Source organism: Rhineura floridana, chromosome 18, assembly GCF_030035675.1.
Source record: "Rhineura floridana isolate rRhiFlo1 chromosome 18, rRhiFlo1.hap2, whole genome shotgun sequence".
NCBI classification, from domain to species: domain Eukaryota; kingdom Metazoa; phylum Chordata; class Lepidosauria; order Squamata; family Rhineuridae; genus Rhineura; species Rhineura floridana.
In genome coordinates this window covers 3,686,508-3,703,315 of record NC_084497.1, presented here as the reverse complement: position 1 = coordinate 3,703,315, position 16,808 = coordinate 3,686,508, and the positions used below count along the sequence as shown (strand labels likewise).

Sequence of the window (16,808 nt, the reverse complement as noted above, 5' to 3'; positions counted from 1 at the left end):
CAAGCCTTGGCAGTGTGCTGATTTTTAGCCCACAAGCTTTTAAAAATCAGTCTGTCGTTGATCACCAGACTTTGGTGGCATGGACCTAGCCCTTAAAACTGAATTGTTAAGATTAAAGACAAGTCAGGGAATGCCTGTTGATAATGGATTGTGAGCCTAAGGCAGGGATAAGTAATGTGCTGCCCTCCAGATCCTGATGGACTACAGCTTCCATCATCTCTGACTACAGGCCATGCCAGGTGGGGCTAATGGGAGTTGTATTGAAACAACATCTGGAGGGCACTACCTCTGGTCTAAGGGTTAGTGTTTCTCTTCCTTTAACTTTTATCCTGGGCTTGGTTCTTTAAGTGTTCCAGAAATAGTATCATAATCATTATTGCTGAAAAGCCAGAGAGTAACTGATCGCAACTGGATAGTGGGTAGAGCTTCTCAGCCTCTTCCCAAGACCAAAAAAGTAGAATACAATTATGTAAGATGAAGCAAAAACGCACACACAGACACACAAATACATAACATCCACAGATCACGGGATTATGCTTTCCTTGGCACAGCATCTGAATTCTCAGAATTCTCCAATATTCACACTCCTCCCTGAATGCTAAGGATCCTTCAGCAGGTCAGCCGTGCAGTCTAAGGCAACGTTTTGTTTTATCTCTGGGATTTGGGGGGAACTTTTGCTAGCACTCCGTTTCTCCAGTTAAGGGGCGAACGGAAGACTTTCACGTGAGGGTGTTTGTCTTTGCGGGGGCAGGATGCTGATCCTCTTTCTTTGCCCAAACAGGTGAATCCAAGCCGAAGACCCGGATGCTAAAAGGAAGAGGGGAGAGGAAGAAGAAGCAGCCGCATCTCCACCGCTTGCCTCAGCCTCCTCCGCTCCCACTGCAGCAGCTTCTGCCGCCGCTCCTACTACCGCAGCCGCCCCAGCAGCAGGAGGGGCCGTCTCGGGCCCTTTCAGAGAAGGCGGGGCCTGAGGCCCAGTCCCCCACATCTGCACCAGTGAAAGAAAGCCTCCCCCCGATGCCTGCCCTCGATGCCCTGTCCTCCGAAGCCTCCGGGGAGGAGGAGGGGGTGAAGCCCCGCCGCATTATCCCCATGCTTTATGTGGTTCCACGGCCCAAAAAGGCGGCGTCGGAGAAGAAGCACGTCTCTTCCTGCCAGGACAGGCTGGAGCGGTTCGTCCCCCAAGAGCAGGGGCCCCCCTTGGATCTCGGCAGGAAAAATGCGGAGAGCGGCGATGGAGAGAACCCGGAGGTGCCTGCCGAGCCCAGTAAACTGCAGGTAGTGTTGTGGTGCTTTGTGATTCTTAAGCAGCCAGGTCAGGGTCTTGAGATCCTCCCCACGCAGAGAGCCCTCGTTGAGATCCCCTCCAGCTCCAAGCCTCGTGGACAGGGAGCGGCAGCCACCACGCTCCAAACTGCTGCGTGGAAAGTGGGCTAGCTGCTCCTGCACCATAATTGCCCTGACTCCCTTGCTCTGTGCCTTGATGACTTCCAACCCACAGTGAAAGGCCTACCTATCAGAAGAGCCCCCCCCCAAAAGCCCATTGGACAGCCACTGCTTACTGGGTGTGCAGTACGTCCTTGTAAGATTCTGCCTAACCAATCAGGGAGTTCTCTAGCAGACAGCGTTGTGGGCTCCTAGTCCATAGTATTTCAGAGGGCTGCTTCCTTTCTTCCTGACGTGTCGCTGTTTTTTCCTCCTCCTCCTCCTCCTCCTCCCTCTCTGCTCATGTCAACCTGTCTTCCCTGCCCTTAGAGCTGTAGAAGAGGTCCAGGTAATACTGACTGAGCTGCCAGGCCCTCCGAAAGGGACTTGAAGTCTTGAGACGGTGTGCCTGGCCTCGTCTGGGCCAGCACTTGGGTGACGTCGTCAGCAGTGGGGTGGGTCTAATTTACCCTTCCACAGAACAGTCCTGTTTGGTTTTTTTTTAAAAAAAAAGGGGATCAGTGCCGTGCTGGGCAACCCCAGGCTGCCGTCCCTGCCGATGCATTGTAGTGCTGACAGCACCGTTGTGCCTGGTGTGGATTGTATGGGTCAGTTGCGTGTCCTGTGTGTAGTCAGCTTGGTTGATCTTTCTTTCCCTCCTCCAATCCTCCACAGCTAGGACGATGAGGCTTCGGTGGAATGGTGCAAGGGGCTACAATTCCCACATAAGCCTCACAAAGACAGACACTTGAAAAAACAAGCCCCCGCCTTCCACTAGCATTTTTATTGTTTTCAACTTGCAGTTGGATTCTCTTTGCCCTCCTTGCAGCTCTGCAAAGTTGGTCGCTGTGGGGTCCCGTTTTACTGGTGGGGAACTGAGTGCCCCAAGTCTGCCTGGTCAGTGCATGACGGGAGGGCAGATCTGAGCCCAGGTAGAAGCCTGCCGTTCTGGCCACCAGAACACACAGGTTCTGTGATGAGATTCCTTTTTTTGGAACATAAGGTAGCCTTCAGATTGAAGATGCAGCACGGATCCCCTGCTGGCACGTGAATGGCTCACGAACATCATGCCTTCGGCTGGCCGGGGGAAGATTATGAGAGGAGTGGCTTGGTGCTCCCCCATCCCCAAGCTCCTGATTATTTTTCAAAGGAATGAATGCTGCTTTCCTCCTCGGTTGAATCCAGGCAAAAAATAGACGCTTGTGTGGTCACCTGGAAGGACTAAAAATCATCCCCAGGTGATAAGGCAGCTTAGTTAGCTCTCTTTCTTTCAGACCATCAAGGTGTCAGCAGGTTAGTTTAAAAAAAAATTTGGATTTGCTTGCAAGGGTGGTTGAACATCATTTCCTCAAGGGGATACCTTTTGCTTCCTACCTCTTGAGCGTGTCACTTTCCTTCTGATACGTGTTTTGCCATCTTGTGGTCCAGCAGAAGGAACAATCCCTGTCCCGGTGGGTGAATTCAAAATGTTGGACGGAGGGAGGGACTTCATGTGTAGGGATTTAATGATGGCAATATCTGTGCACGTGTGCAGCAGTAAGATGATGAGGACGGGCATCAGGTCGGCTTCTGGTCTGCAGTCTCCTGACAGAACTGCCCTATCCCAGCATTTTCTTGTGGTTTTTGAGTTAATACGTTTGTGCTTTACTCGGAGAGGGATTATACAAATTTTGCAGCAGTGTGCTTTGAATTGAGCTCATCAGAGCTTAACTGTTCACTGCCGATTGCAGTTTGCTTTACCCTGGCTTGAAAAGGAAGCCTTAGAAGACTTACATTTACCAATGCAAGGGTTTGGGCTGTTTCTCTGTTTAAGGCAACCTGTCTGCCCCCTTGTGAAATCACTCAGTGATTTTGTCATCCTTGTGTTTTTGGGATTCCTTTTTAACTCGGCAGCTGTCCAGTGGAGGTTTGGCACAAAGTCTGATTCTTACTCACATGGGAATTCTCTCCCAGTGATGTATCAGAATGCATTTGGGAATTGGTGGCTGCAGACAGTATCACTTGCCACCATACCATGATTGCATGGATGATTATAAAAATGGTAGCCTTAAAGACCTCCTTGTGCTACCAGCTGATGCTATGGGAAGGGAGGAAACATATCGAGACGGGTGAGCGCTAAGCAGAATGCAAGCTGTTGATTAAAGTTCTTGATGAATTGTACAGATATTGCTACCCTGTGTCCACCTCAAGGTGCATTGTAATGTTGTTGTTGCTTCTGGAGTCTGAAATGGCTTCTTGTTGAGACAAAGCCCCCATCAGCTCACTGGGCAGGATCTTCTTGTCTGTCTGCTTCTTGTCTGACTCTGTCTTTGACCTGTTGTGTCTGGCAGGTGACGTCGTCTTCTTCTCCAGCCTTTAAGTGACTCGGTCAGTTGGTCTGCAGTTCTGACCCAGGCACGCATGTGCCTGTTACCTTTGTCTCTAAGCAGAGAGGGGTTTGCTTAATGATGCTGCTATCCCTGTTCAAGTTATACAGCTGGAATCGCATTGTTCCCTGAGTATAACATTTCCTCGTGGGCCAAGAGAAATCTGAATTCCCTCCCAACAGTTCTTGAGCTAAATAGAAGGAGAATTCATGAAGGTCAGCAAGTCCTGTTGACCTCAGCACAGGGGCCCAGAAAACCTTCAGATACCTCACTTGGAAATCCAGGATTGTCTTTTGATGATACGTAGGTTTAATCTAGACACACACACGCACACTGCCACGATGCTTAAAGGTAACAAAACACATCCAAATTCGGCCTCAGACTCTTAACAAAGGGGCTACAGATTGGGATGTATTTTCACATATGGACAGAACCACTGGACCCTTGTTGGAGTGAGATAAAACTTGAAAGGAAGCCAGACAGTTCTTCAGTGGCCAAGAGGTTTGGGAAGCTGTTGTGTGTTGTCTGTGTGCTCTTTCTACTCTGTGCTCCATCCTCAGCCCCACGAAGGTGGACAGGGTTGCCTTAAAGGAGCGTGGGCTGCAGTGTAAAGAGGCTGTAAGGACGAGTGGTCTGGGATGTGCGTGTGGGGATTTGTTTTGTTCTTGCCATGTGGATTTGGTGCGGGGAGGCTGCCATTGCTCGTTCCAGTGTAAGTAACCCACCTTACCCTGTTTCAGGCAGTCCTACGCTCGGACGATATCACCTTGTGGAGGATCCCTAAAAGGGAGAGGCGGGAGTTGTTCAAGCGAGTTAGCGGCAAGCCAGCGAGCTACGCTGCAGCTCTGTTCACCCGGATGGTCCCCCCGGATGAGCTTCGGAGGTGGCGGAGTGCGGTTAGCTATCGCGGGGGCAGAGGGAAGCGCTCTCTGCCACACAACGTGGTTGCCCGCTTGAGGCACCTTTTGTACAAGCAGTACTCGGACATAGTGGCGGCCGACTGGAGAAAAATCCGGTTGAAAATCAACAAGATCCTTTGGGCGTAAACAGGGGCCGTCTCTGGGTGCCTCTGCCCATTCCTGAATGGTGCTCGGATGCGTTTGGCCGCAAAGACGGGATGTTTGTCTCCATGGGAGGCTGTGCCAGACCCCTCCAAGAAACCAGACTGTCCTGCAACATGTTAAGTGCCTGACGCCAAAGCAGAACTCTCTCTCTCGGCCCGTGTTTGTGCTGCTGGCCAGCGCATGGGCATAGCAGGTGCAATGTGATATACTATCTGGCTGTGAAGTGCCCGTGGCCTGTAGCCCGGCAATAAATTGTGTTGTTGTTGTTGTTTTTCATTTTCTTCTTCCCCTTGTGATCTCTTCTTTGCGCCCTTTTAAGTTTTTGGGTTTATGTTATGTTGCCACAGCGTGTCTGTTTGATGTAGGACCATCTGGCTGAACGTTGGAAACACATGAAGCCTGTATGCTTGGCAGCCCTCGGTGGCGATAGAGGGCAGCCCTTCCAACATCGCAGGAGGGCTTGCAACATGTGCTTTGCCCTGGCACAAATGCCCCGTTGCTCTTTAAAGATGGCTGTTTTTTTTACACTCAGATTTTCTCTCCTTTTTTGGCCCTTGCAGCATTCCACTTTTTACGCATGCTGGTGTCCCAGGGTTCCATCATGTTTGAAATGTTTGAATCTTAATGTTTAAGGTTGTGCAATATTATAAGAAGGCATTATAGCGGCTGGGGACAGCTACAGAGAAGGGCAGAGGGCAAGAAGTAGAGGTTTGGGTTAGCACCATTTTGAAGACTGAATTTATGTTTTTGGGGCCGGGAGCGGGTTGGTAGTGGGAGCGAGCTGACAAAGCGTCTGCTGTCCTGAGACAGGTGGTCCTGTAGCCACAAGAGCAGGGCGGCCATCTCAGGTGGGCATTGCGTTCCCCGTTCCATGGAGAAAGAGCTCTGTGGCTGAACTATTTGGGAATTGCTTGTTGACAGAAGTTGTTCCTTGAGGATAACGAGAATAGCTCTTCCGCTCGTCTGCCATGTGGTCAAAAGTTTTTATAAAAGCACGTAATCAGGAAAGAATCACAGGGTGGTCTCACCTTGTAGCGAGGTTTTCCAGAGCCCAGGACAACAAATACACAGTCTGAGGGTGTGAAGTTCCCCTTTGTCCACTGGCCTCATTCTGACAAACAGAAAGCAGAGGCGTCAGCTCATGTTTGGATTGCTTCCCTTGCCAAAGCATAAAGGGTGTGCTTGAGCTCTACCACTTCAGACTGCTGGCAAGACTGAACATTTGCATGCGCATGCACGCACCGAGGGAATGTCACAAGGTTGTGTCCAGTGTTAGTCCTACTCAGAGTAGACCCATTGAAACGAAAGGACATGGCTACTTAGGCCCGTGAATTCCACAGTTTGTTAGACCAAAGCTCCAAACTTGGTGGTAAAGGAGTACTGTACTTTCCCCCCTTTCCTCTTGCCCATGGATGTTCACACTGAGAATGAAAGCAGTGCCATCAATTCGAGATTGATTACCCCAAAGTTTTCTTTTAAAAAGTTGTGATCTTCTTTGTGTGGCAGGTCCTTCTGTGACACCACATACGCCATCAGTGTTCCGTGAATCTTACCCTCACACAATCCCTGTCGCATTTTTTTAAAGTGGGCAATAAATTTATGGGTAAAAATGGGAAACACATTTCCTCCACCCACCGCCCCTCAGTGTTGCACAACGAATGTATTTTATTTATTTCTTTATTGCATTTGTATACCGCCCCATAGCCAAAGCTCTCTGGGCGGTTTACAGTAACATCAAAACAAATATACAAAGTTAAAAACACATTTTTTCAAAACAATTTAAAGCACAGTTTTGTATTTACTGTAGATGAAGAAAAGCCCCCCAGCTTTTCTACGCTGCAGAGCAGAGAATCATTGCAACGCTCAGTGTCCACATGTTCACTCCTTGGAGTGACTGTGTTGAGTCATCATTGCTAGGCAACCGCTTTCTCTGACAAAGCATTTCTAGCATCATTGGCTTGGTGGTTTTAAATTTGGATGAATGGGGGCACGCATATCTGTCATCAGGTAGGTGTGACAATTGGGTGCATTTGTCAGTTTGCCCATGAAAGCAACTTGGAGCTGAATATGGTGTAGGAGGAAGGAGAAAAGAAAGGTGGTGCCTCAGCTTGATTTGGAATCAAAGTGGGACACGCTTGCCTGGTAAATGGAAAGCCTTTCTCAGTGATAACCGTTGGGTCATGGTTTTCCTAGCTTGTCATAAAATTGTTTAATCAGCCCTCCTGTACAGACGTAGGCTGCCCTAGAGCAGAGATAGCCAGCGCCCGGATCCGCACGAGCTGCCCTCTTCTCCCAGATTTTGCCACACTCACAGACCTCTCATGGATAGTCCATCAATATACATGTACACCCATCTGGAGTTATCAAGGGGGGGGAGTCCTAGGCGCACAGTGCAGAGCACGCCCTTTGCATTCGAAAGATCCCGGGCCCAATTGCCAACGTTCCAGGTAAGGTGAGGGAAGACCCCGGGAGATACGCTGAGTTGCCAGGACTGAGCAAGACGCGTCTGTGGTCTGACTCGGTGTAGCAAAGCTCTTTCAGCCTCAGGGCCACGTAGGCTAGTTTCAAGACGCACTCACACGTCCCCCCAACCTCCCTTCCAGGACACATTCTAGCCCAGGCAAAAAGACTTGGGTTTGAAGGAGGGCCAGTGAAGGGCGTGGCCTGGAGGCCCACATTTGGCCCCCAAGGCTGCCCATCCCTCCTATAAAGAGTCGCTTCCTCGGTTCCTCTTTTTTGAGAACCAAGATGACAGGGACCTTGCTTTCTTTTAGGGGAGGGGCCCTGACTGCTCTCAGAGGGCTGGGATTCCTCCCTAGAGGGTCCATGAAGTGCTGCTTCCAGTAAGCTCAGACAGCTCCCGGCAAGATGGACCCTCAGTAAGAAATTCTGCTAGCATACATTGTCAAAGTGTGGGCTCTCTTTTGCTACGTGGACACTCACGCCCCCCCATTTCCTTTTGAATAACACAGCAGGCCGGTGTTCAGCTCCATTTGCACAGTAAGGTTGCCTGACCCCCCCCCCCCCCACGATAAGTTGACTTGGAAGAGGGAATGGATCTTGTCTCCCTGCCCTCCCCCCCCCCCCCCGCTTGGCCATCCCTGGCTGTTTTTATGCATTTGTCAACTTGTTATATTGCAATGCCATCTAAATAACATGTTCTTTGGGCGGCTCGTGCAAGTGAAAACGATAATATTAGCAGAGCTTGGAAAAGTTACTTTTTTAAACTACAACTCCCATCAGCCCCAGCCAGCATGGCCACTGGATTGGGCTGGTGGGAGTTGTAGTTCAAAAAAAGTAACTTTTCCAAGCTCTGAATATTAGATATGCAGCCACAAACAATGGGGTAATACCTAATGATAGCCATATCTGAGTATGGTTGACTTGGATGATAACCGCTATTAAAAAAAAAAAAGCATTTAAAAATGGCTCTTCACAATAAAACACAAATTGTTAAATTGAGAAGTCCAGATTATTTTAAGAAAAATGTTTTAAAGGGCCTGGGTGAGTAGAAAGGTTTTTATCTGGGGCAGGTATGCAGGTGGGGAATTTGGTATAGAATTCAGTGTCTTGAGAGCCTCCGCTTTGATTTAAGTTTCTAGCCCTTAGGGTGGCTGAGAGAGTCTTGAAAATGCATGTGCAGTTGGGAAGGGGCGGAGTAGTAGGCCTTTTAGTGTCCTCTGTAGCTCCGCCCCCTTTCCCTGGCTAAAATAAAGAGGCTGAATTATGCACACTAGCTGAGCAATAGTGTCAAATGTGTATAGTATTATTCACATTCTGAGTTTATGTTGCCCTGATGCAGAATTTGAGCTTTTGCAGCAGTAGGGGATGCACAGCTCTGAGTACACTCCCCTTTTGCCCTAACTCCCAGGGCTCTGCTGGCCTGCACCCCACTGCAGGGCAAAGGGTATTCATGGCCTGCCCTAGAGCTGTTCACTGTAATGTATATCTCCCCCACCCACCCCCCATCCTGAGTTATCTGAGGTCTACGAAATAATGTAGTGGTATTGTTTTGTCATTGTTCTCTCCCCCCCAGACAACTTCTACTTTCTCTAAACTGAAGATGGAGATTAAGAAGAGCCGTCGCCACCCACTAGGCAAGCCCCCCACCCGCTCCCCGTTGTCTGTGGTGAAACAGGAAGCCTCAAGTGATGAAGGTAAGTAGATAGATTCTAAGCACCTTCCAGCTGTGAGTCCAACCTTGTTCCAGCTTGCTATTCCTGCTCTGGTGGAAATAGACCCTGATAGACGGGGGTTGAGAGAGAGAGAGAGAGAGTGTGTACCTGCCTCTCTAGTTACAGTATTGGTCTCGCTGGGCAGTGGATCCCAAACTGGGTGTAGCTGAACCTTCAGGAGACAGCAGCAGCTCAGCTGTGCTTCCTGGAGCCTGCTCCCCAAGGTTGTTGTAACCGCAGACATGCAGGACTGAATCCGAGAACCTTGTGCGTGAAAAACACACGTTGGGCGTTGGGCTCCACATTGGCTACTCGTTATGAAGTAACTCCTGCGTTAACATCACATCCCATTAAAAATAAATGTGAATTAATCCCTCAGGTCACATAGCATGTCAGGAATTTATCTGCCAGCATAGGCTGTTGGCCTCCTGTTTGGAGTTTGGGAACCGCAAGGGACAGCTTTGTATCTCCTAACACTGGGATTTTGTTTCTGTTTTTTACAAGCCGAGGGCTGCCTTATCCTGGTGGAAAGATGCTGGGGGATGGTGCATTCCAGTAGTGGGTATACATGCCCCCTTAACACATACTCAGGCACGCACACACACACCCCTGTGGACCGGGGAGGGTGCCCAGGAGCCAAAGTTTCCCCTTCCCTATCCTAACGTAATTATACAGGGAACCTGTGGCTATACAGACAGGCAGTGCCGTGCCATTCTTCTCCTGTGTCCAGACGGATAGTTTGAGTCTTTCTTGAAACTCTGTGTGTGTGTTCCTACAGTGCATCAGGGGTATCCTCAAATGCTCCAATCAGCGTGGCTATACTAATCAGACTTGTGGCTGCCATGCTGTGTGGGGGAGAGACTCCTCTAGTTTGCAGTGGCTGTCCGTGGCTTTGCTGTTTCCTGTCCGGACAGTCAGGTGGAATTGATGGATCCCTGTGTGTGGGAACCAGAACCCAGGGAGTTGTGTGTGGGCGGATAAAAGTCGTTTGTGTTTTACAGGGTGTAAACCTTGCGGAATGGGCAGAAAACGTGGTTCATATGAGGAGTCAGGTGGTTGTGGTTGTATGGGTCCCCAGAATGTTCCCACTAGGTTGGGGAGCTGCAAGGAGATAACCTCTTGGCTGGCAAGGTTTGAGGGTGACTGAGTCAGTTCCTCCCTGCACCTTGAAAAAAGGAAAGGGAAATTGAAGGTTTTGGCATTTTCTCCCTTGGAAACCTACCACACAGTGCTTGGGGAGGGGCAAACTGTGTATGCTGCCTAGAAATCTTTAGAGGGTGTTATTCTTGCTGCTGGGGAGATTGGGGTCTCAGCCTGCGCTGTTTGGGTCTGGAGATGCTCCCGTGCCACTTTTTAGGGTTCCTCTTGCCTGCCGTGAAGGTTGTGGTCCCTGTGTTAGCAAGGAGAAGTTGAGCATTTCTGAAGATATTCCTAGTTTGTTGTTGTGTTACGGCCCCAAACTGAAAGTCTGCCCTGCACGGGATAGCAGATAATAAACAAGATTTGCATAGTTCTGTCTGTTGAAGTGAGTAGGAGGTCCAGCCCATTTGAGCACGCCCTCAGTCCACTGTAGAAAAGAAACTTAACCACGGCAAGCCTAGTCTTCCTGTGTTCGTCATGAGGCATGTGGGAACTCAAAACAGATACACTGGCTGAGCACTTCAAATCAGAGCACGATTGCTTGGTCCTTCCTCTCCTTCCCCCTCTCCTTCCCTCTTGCCTTTCTCCTCTCAGATGCTCCCCTCCCGAGTCCAGCGGCCTTTCCTTTAATGCCTTTTCAGTCCTCTGGCTCCATCTTCCCCCTCTTCTCGTACCCCCACCCTTCTTCTCCCAGGCTGATCTTCTTGCCCTGCCTCTCTTAGGACCAAAGCAGTTGGACCATTGGTGGGCTGCCCCCCTTCTGCCTGCCTTGCTTCTCTGTGACGTGAAGGCAGCGCTGCTGTTTGGTCTCCGTTGCCCCCGCCATCGCCACGTCCTTGGTTGCATGACAGTATAGATCAACAGCCAGAATGCTAGCTTTTCTGTTCCTTCACAGAGTCTGTGCAAGACATCAATGTTTTATTTGCTGACAGCTCTCCCCTGAACAATTAAAGTGGCGTGAACATTGATTGCATCACAGCACCTCCACAATTGTCCAGGGGAGATGCTTGCAGGTGACAGCTAGCAGCCGTTCTTTCCGCACCCTTGTGTATCTTATTTCTGGGTGTAGTGATGGCCTCGCCTCCATCCGTCAGCTTCCCAGATCTTACACACGAGGCTTTGCCTCCCACTTGGAGGATAGTCTAGCCGTGAAGCCCTCATGCTTTTCAGGAGCTTGAGTCGCAGAGCTGTCAAGCTTGGCCAGATGAAACCATCGCTTTTCCTGCTCCTCATCAATGAAGCAGCAGCACTCCTGAACGGAGTGCCTCTTACAGGTGTTAACAAGACAACTGTGCATGGGGAGGGAAGCTGGGAAAAGGGAAGCCTGTCTGTTCATGAAGTGCCCAGGGACACAGGGCTTGAACGATCCAGACAGATAGCATGCCAATTGCCTTGTTGGTCACTTTTCAGCTATTTGCATGTCATGAGAAGCACTTGGGAACAGCCCTGAAGGATTAGACTAGGGTCTATCTAGTCCTGCATCCTATTTCCCAAGCAGGACATGAGGGCAATAGCCTTCTGGCTCTGTTGTTCTCCTGCATCTGGTCCTCAGAGGCACGCTGTCCTGGATTCTAGAGGCATCTTGTAACTGTCATGAACGGTGGCCCACAATGGCCTTATCTTCCACAGATAGACCGTGGACCGGATGATAACTGGCAAAGAGGAGATAAGAACTTCTTCTGATGCAGTGATGTTCCGGGGTGGGCTTGTTGGACTGTTTCAGGCTTGGTAGCCTCAACAGATTTATCTACAGCACCAGCATGGTTACTTTTTAATTTATATAATAATCATAATCATAGTAAACACCACCACCAACAGCCATTAAGGTCTAGTTAGATCCCGAAGTCCAGGTTTGCAGTTTTGAAAAATAAATGAAGTTGAGTTACTCAGTGTTAGGTTAATTGGTTGGTACATGGTTACAAAAGTACATACATGTGTGTTTATTTCATTCATTGATGGGCTTTGATGGCTGAGCTGATTGGCTTTAAAAATTGCAAGACGTTCATGGGAAATTTTCCACCTTCTTGGAGGTAACTTGGGCCACCCTTAGATGTTGTTCCTGCCTGTCTACCAAACCCTGATCTCTTTCTTTCTTCTCCACTCATCTTGTTTGCCAGAAACCCTCCCCTTCTCCGGTGAGGAAGATGTTGGTGACCCCGAGCCCTTGAAGTCCTTACTTTCCCTCCAGTGGAAAAACAAAGCGCCCAACTTCGTAGCTGAGAGGCGGTTCAACGCTGCAGCTGCCTTGACTGAGCCATACTGTGCCATCTGCACCCTCTTCTACCCCTATAATCAGGTAATTCTGCAGCTTCAGCAGAGGAGCAAGCCGACGACTTAGAGCAAGGCCTGAGGTCCCCTTGCTCAGCAAGCCCTGTCTTTAACTACTCTTGCTATCCTTTGTAAAGGTATGTGGGGTTTGAGAAAGCTCTTACGTCCCCTGTGGATGAACCATCATTGCAGTTTTCTAGCTTCGGGTGAAGCATAGTTAGAATGTAGGTAACTCATATATCAATATAAGAAATGCCAGCCAGTCTTCTGAGTTACATTACGCACCAGCAATTATGCAGAAAGGCGCACCCTTGATTTATTACCTGCCTCCAATTGGGGAATAATAATAATAATAATAATAATAATAATAATAATAATAATAATAATAATGGCCCTAGTTTGCTTCCAAACTGATAGGCGTTCGGCCAGCTGAATCGGCTGTTAGAAGAAGAGGGACCAGCAACAAAAAGTTGCAGTGCAGAGCAGAGCAGCACTCTTGTTCCCTATTCCAGTCAATCAGCCACACCCTTTTCCAGGATGCTCCATTCCGTTACCCTCCTACCCAGTTTTTCAGATCTCTCTGCCCACCCCCGCCACAGCCAGTCAGCATTCCTTGGCCACTGAGCATGCTTAGTTCTCTCTGGGTTGTTTGGGGAGTTCCCTGCCCAGTTAGGGTTCATCTTTCCTAAAGATTTGTTGTGCTTTGGGTTTCCCTCGAAGCCTGCTGATTCCTCCCTTCCAGGTGTTGGACTGCGACCTGGGAGACCCGGGTTCGAATCCCCACGCAGCCACGAAGCTCCCTGGGTGACCTTGGGCCAGTGACTGCCTCTCAGCCTCAGAGGAAGGCAATGGGAAACCCCCTCTGAATACTGCTTCCCGTGAAAACCCCATTCATAGGGTCGCCATAAGTTGGGATCAACTTATAGGCAGCAGCCCATTTCATTTTTCAAATACAAAACAAGTGCATCAGGCAAGCAGATTCGAGCCCAGCCCTTCTTGTTCTATGCTAATTTTTCTGCTTTTCTCTGTCGGAAAGCATTTTTAAAAATGTTATCTGCCTTTAGCCTGAAGTGGTTCAGTCCATTCTACCCCCTCAGGGCTCTTCTTCCCACTGCATGAATACCCTGTCCTTCAGAGGCATTTGTTTAAAGATGGCCGTATCATGGATAAGTCCTGTGTATCTGTCTACAAGCTGTACAGATGGGTAGCCAGTGGTGGTTGCAGTTTAACGCTGGCCGCGTATCTTCTTGGAGTAAAGTATGCAAGCGCTACCATGGCTACAGCCATGTGCATAATCCACGGGGGCCTGTAGAAGAATTTGGGATGTTTAAATGGCTGGTTAACCTTTCAGGATGCAATTTGATGATCATCTGGGACTCCTGCCTCACTTTATCAAGCAGGAACTGGAGGGATGGAGCATAACGCTCTTTTTCTCTGTAATTTTGGGTTTAATTTCCCCATCGTTAGAGTAAATAAGAGATAGTATTTGTTTTTCTGGGCACAGTCCAGGCTTCTTTGATTAACCGAAGGTGCTGCTGGGATTTCGAGATCTGGGAAGTTCTGCTTGGGGGGAAAAATGCTAATTTTTCTTGGCAACAGTGGCCAAGTGTTAAGCACTTACTAAACGCACTGCATCTAATCATCACTACCTTTCGTTTCAAAAGTATATTAGAAATCAGGCCACGTAGGGCATGCATCAGCCAAAACACTGTGTAAGACTTCCTGCTCTGCAGGAGGTATTTCTGTAAGATTTGCCGAGCTGGATCAAGACAAAAGGCCTACCTAGCCAAGTGCTCTGTCTCTTCCACAACAACCAACCAGTTACCCATGAGAGGAGAACAAAGAGGGGAATGCAGTGGTAACCATCTTTGCTTATCCCTAAGATAACCGCCAGGTCATCAGTGGTTTTAAACTGTTTGCCTTCAGGCTTGGACTACAGGTGTGTTACATTTCCTTTGTGTAAAAACAGATAAACATTTTTTTAAAGTTTCCTGGCGATAACTTGCCAAGGAATCCCACTCCAGTTCCCATTGGGTGCTAGCCAGAGCTCTCCGCTGTGCCGTGTGAACCAAGAGGAGGTCCTAAGCCACCTCCAGGGCTCCCCTGTGCTGACACATTGCAGGGAAATTGGTAGCAGCAGGCAAAACGGCCTTTTGGGAACCCTTGTCCAGCATGACCCATCTCCTTAATCAGCTTACAAGGAATGTGAGAGTCCTGTTCCACCCAAAACACACGTGCAGCACACTTTGAAAGCCGCTTATTGTGCACATCCAAACGATCAGATGTGGGGGGGGGAGGAAGCAAGGGGCAACTGTCTCCATTTTTACACTCCTCCTGTGAGCTCTCCGGAAACATCTGGTTGGGCACTGCTGGGAACAGGATGCTGGAATAGATTTCGTAACTGACAGGCAAGTTTACAATAAAAATCAGAAAGATCCAATACATGGAAATGATTAAATACGCAGAATAAAACCAGGTGGCTGAAATTCCTCCTGTGAGAAGAGCAAAGGAAAATGGAAGGTCTTTGCCTGGTCCTGAAGAGATCCATGTTTGTAGATTGCCAGGGAAGTCTCCCTGAACGCAGAGAATTCAATAGGCCAGTCTACACATCAGAGAAGGCCCTCTTCCTGATCGCCACCTGCCTCCTTGCAGATGGCGGGGGGCAGACACATGCATAGAAAGGCCTCCAAAGATTAACATAGCACATGGTGGCTTGATAGGGAAGCCAACGCTCCTTCAAGTGTCCAGGTCTCAAGCTGTATAGAGCTACCATCCCCAACCCGTTGCCTTCCATGTTGATGGGCCACAAATCCCATCATTGCTGACCGTTGGCCATGCTGATGGCAGTTGAGACTCCCAACAACATCTGGAGGCCGCACCAGATTGGGGAAGCAAGACTGGTGTAAAACTTCAAAAGGTGTAAGCGCCAGTGCTTTGAACTGGGGTTGTATAGTGGTCAGAGGTCTCTCAACACAGACGAGATGCGTGCCCGCTGCCTGGTCGCACTTAACGCCCTAACAGCTGCATGTTCTACCGGCTGCAGCTGAAAGCTACCAGAGTATGGATAACTAGCTCGGGCATCTCTTTCCAGAGGGGCCACAGTCAGTGCAGCAACCCCAGCACTCATAATCCGTGCAGCAACCTTGTGATCAGATAAATCGCGTAAATGAATCAGTCAGGAGCAGGCGCGGTACTCCTGTGGCAGATGTGCAGTAAACAAAGGGTCCCTGCCATCTGGTCATTGCAAAGGTTGGTTAGCAAAGGTTGGGTGATCTGCTCAGTAGACATTTGAGGGTGTGTGTTTTTTCCCCCCTTGCAGTTGGAAAAAGAGACAGCCCCGACCCCCCCTGGAGAAAGCTCCTCACTCCAACCCCTTCTGAAATATGGGCAGAAGACCAAGCCTCTGATTCCGGAGATGTGCTTCACCTCAAGCGGCGAAAACACGGAGCCCCTCCCTTCCAACTCCTACATCGGAGAGGATGGAAGCAGCCCCTTGATCTCCTGTGCCAGGTGCTGCCTTCAGGTCCACGCCAGTAAGTCTGTGCTAAGGTTCCCTGCTGTGGTTGCACGACAGGCCCCTGGCCCTTCTCCTCCTCCCTTTCTCCATCCTTTCCCCCTCTGCCTTGGGTCATTGCATTGGAAGAAATGGCCCTCTGCCTGGGGCTGTGCCACCGGCTGCCTGGTGACAACAGCTTCCTGAGAGGAATGGGATTTTCCAGCGAGGTCTCCATGTGGTTAGGATTAGAACTGCCCTCCTCTGGTTTTCGTTGCCCCCTTCCCACCTTAACCAGGCTAGACAATTTGCCCATGTAACCCAGGATTGTCTGATGGACAGGAAGAGGCCTTTCGCTTCACTTTCTACCTGCTCTTTCTAACTGGAGATGCCAGGCACCAGCTGTGACCCCTGCCCAATCCAGTCTCTTAAAGCCCCTGTTTGTTGTCTGGTTTATAGCAGATAGTCCTCCTCCTTTCTGACATCCTTGCAAATGTTTGTCAACCTCGAACATTTCTCTCTCTGCTTCTCCGTGTATCCAGTTCAATCATTTGTTAAATCTATACCCTGCCACCCCTCATCTATCTGCTCAGACCGGCTGACAGACACAAGCGACATCTCCTTTGCTTTTGTTTCCTGTTCTTTGGGAGCTTCATGTCTTCTAAGACTTGGATCAATAATAACATTGGTGTGCCTGTTCCTTGAATTACAAATACATCACGGACAGTGTGAGGCCTTTGGGGATAAATATCTACATGTAGGGATGCTCCCATTTGGCCCAGTTTGTGTCTCAATGGCAGAATGCAAGCTTTTCAGTCCTGCAGGATTATTTTGCCTAAAAGGTTTTGCTTCTTGGCCCAGTCTCCTCTCTTGATCT

General features: G+C 49.3%; 1 protein-coding gene across 2 annotated transcripts in view; it reads left to right on the top strand.

Moving 5' to 3' along the window:
* KDM4B (lysine demethylase 4B) overlaps positions 1-16,808 on the top strand; it is a 168,342-nt gene that overhangs the window by 129,225 nt on the left and 22,309 nt on the right. Inside the window, exons 11-14 of one of the 2 annotated variants that reach the window (XM_061600866.1) lie at positions 782-1,278; positions 8,892-9,012; positions 12,288-12,466; positions 15,758-15,971. In XM_061600866.1, coding sequence (XP_061456850.1) covers positions 782-1,278; positions 8,892-9,012; positions 12,288-12,466; positions 15,758-15,971 — 1,011 coding nt within the window. Of the gene's footprint in view, positions 1-781; positions 1,279-4,531; positions 5,132-8,891; positions 9,013-12,287; positions 12,467-15,757; positions 15,972-16,808 lie in introns of those variants that run through there. The other variant, XM_061600867.1, reaches the window with a different exon arrangement.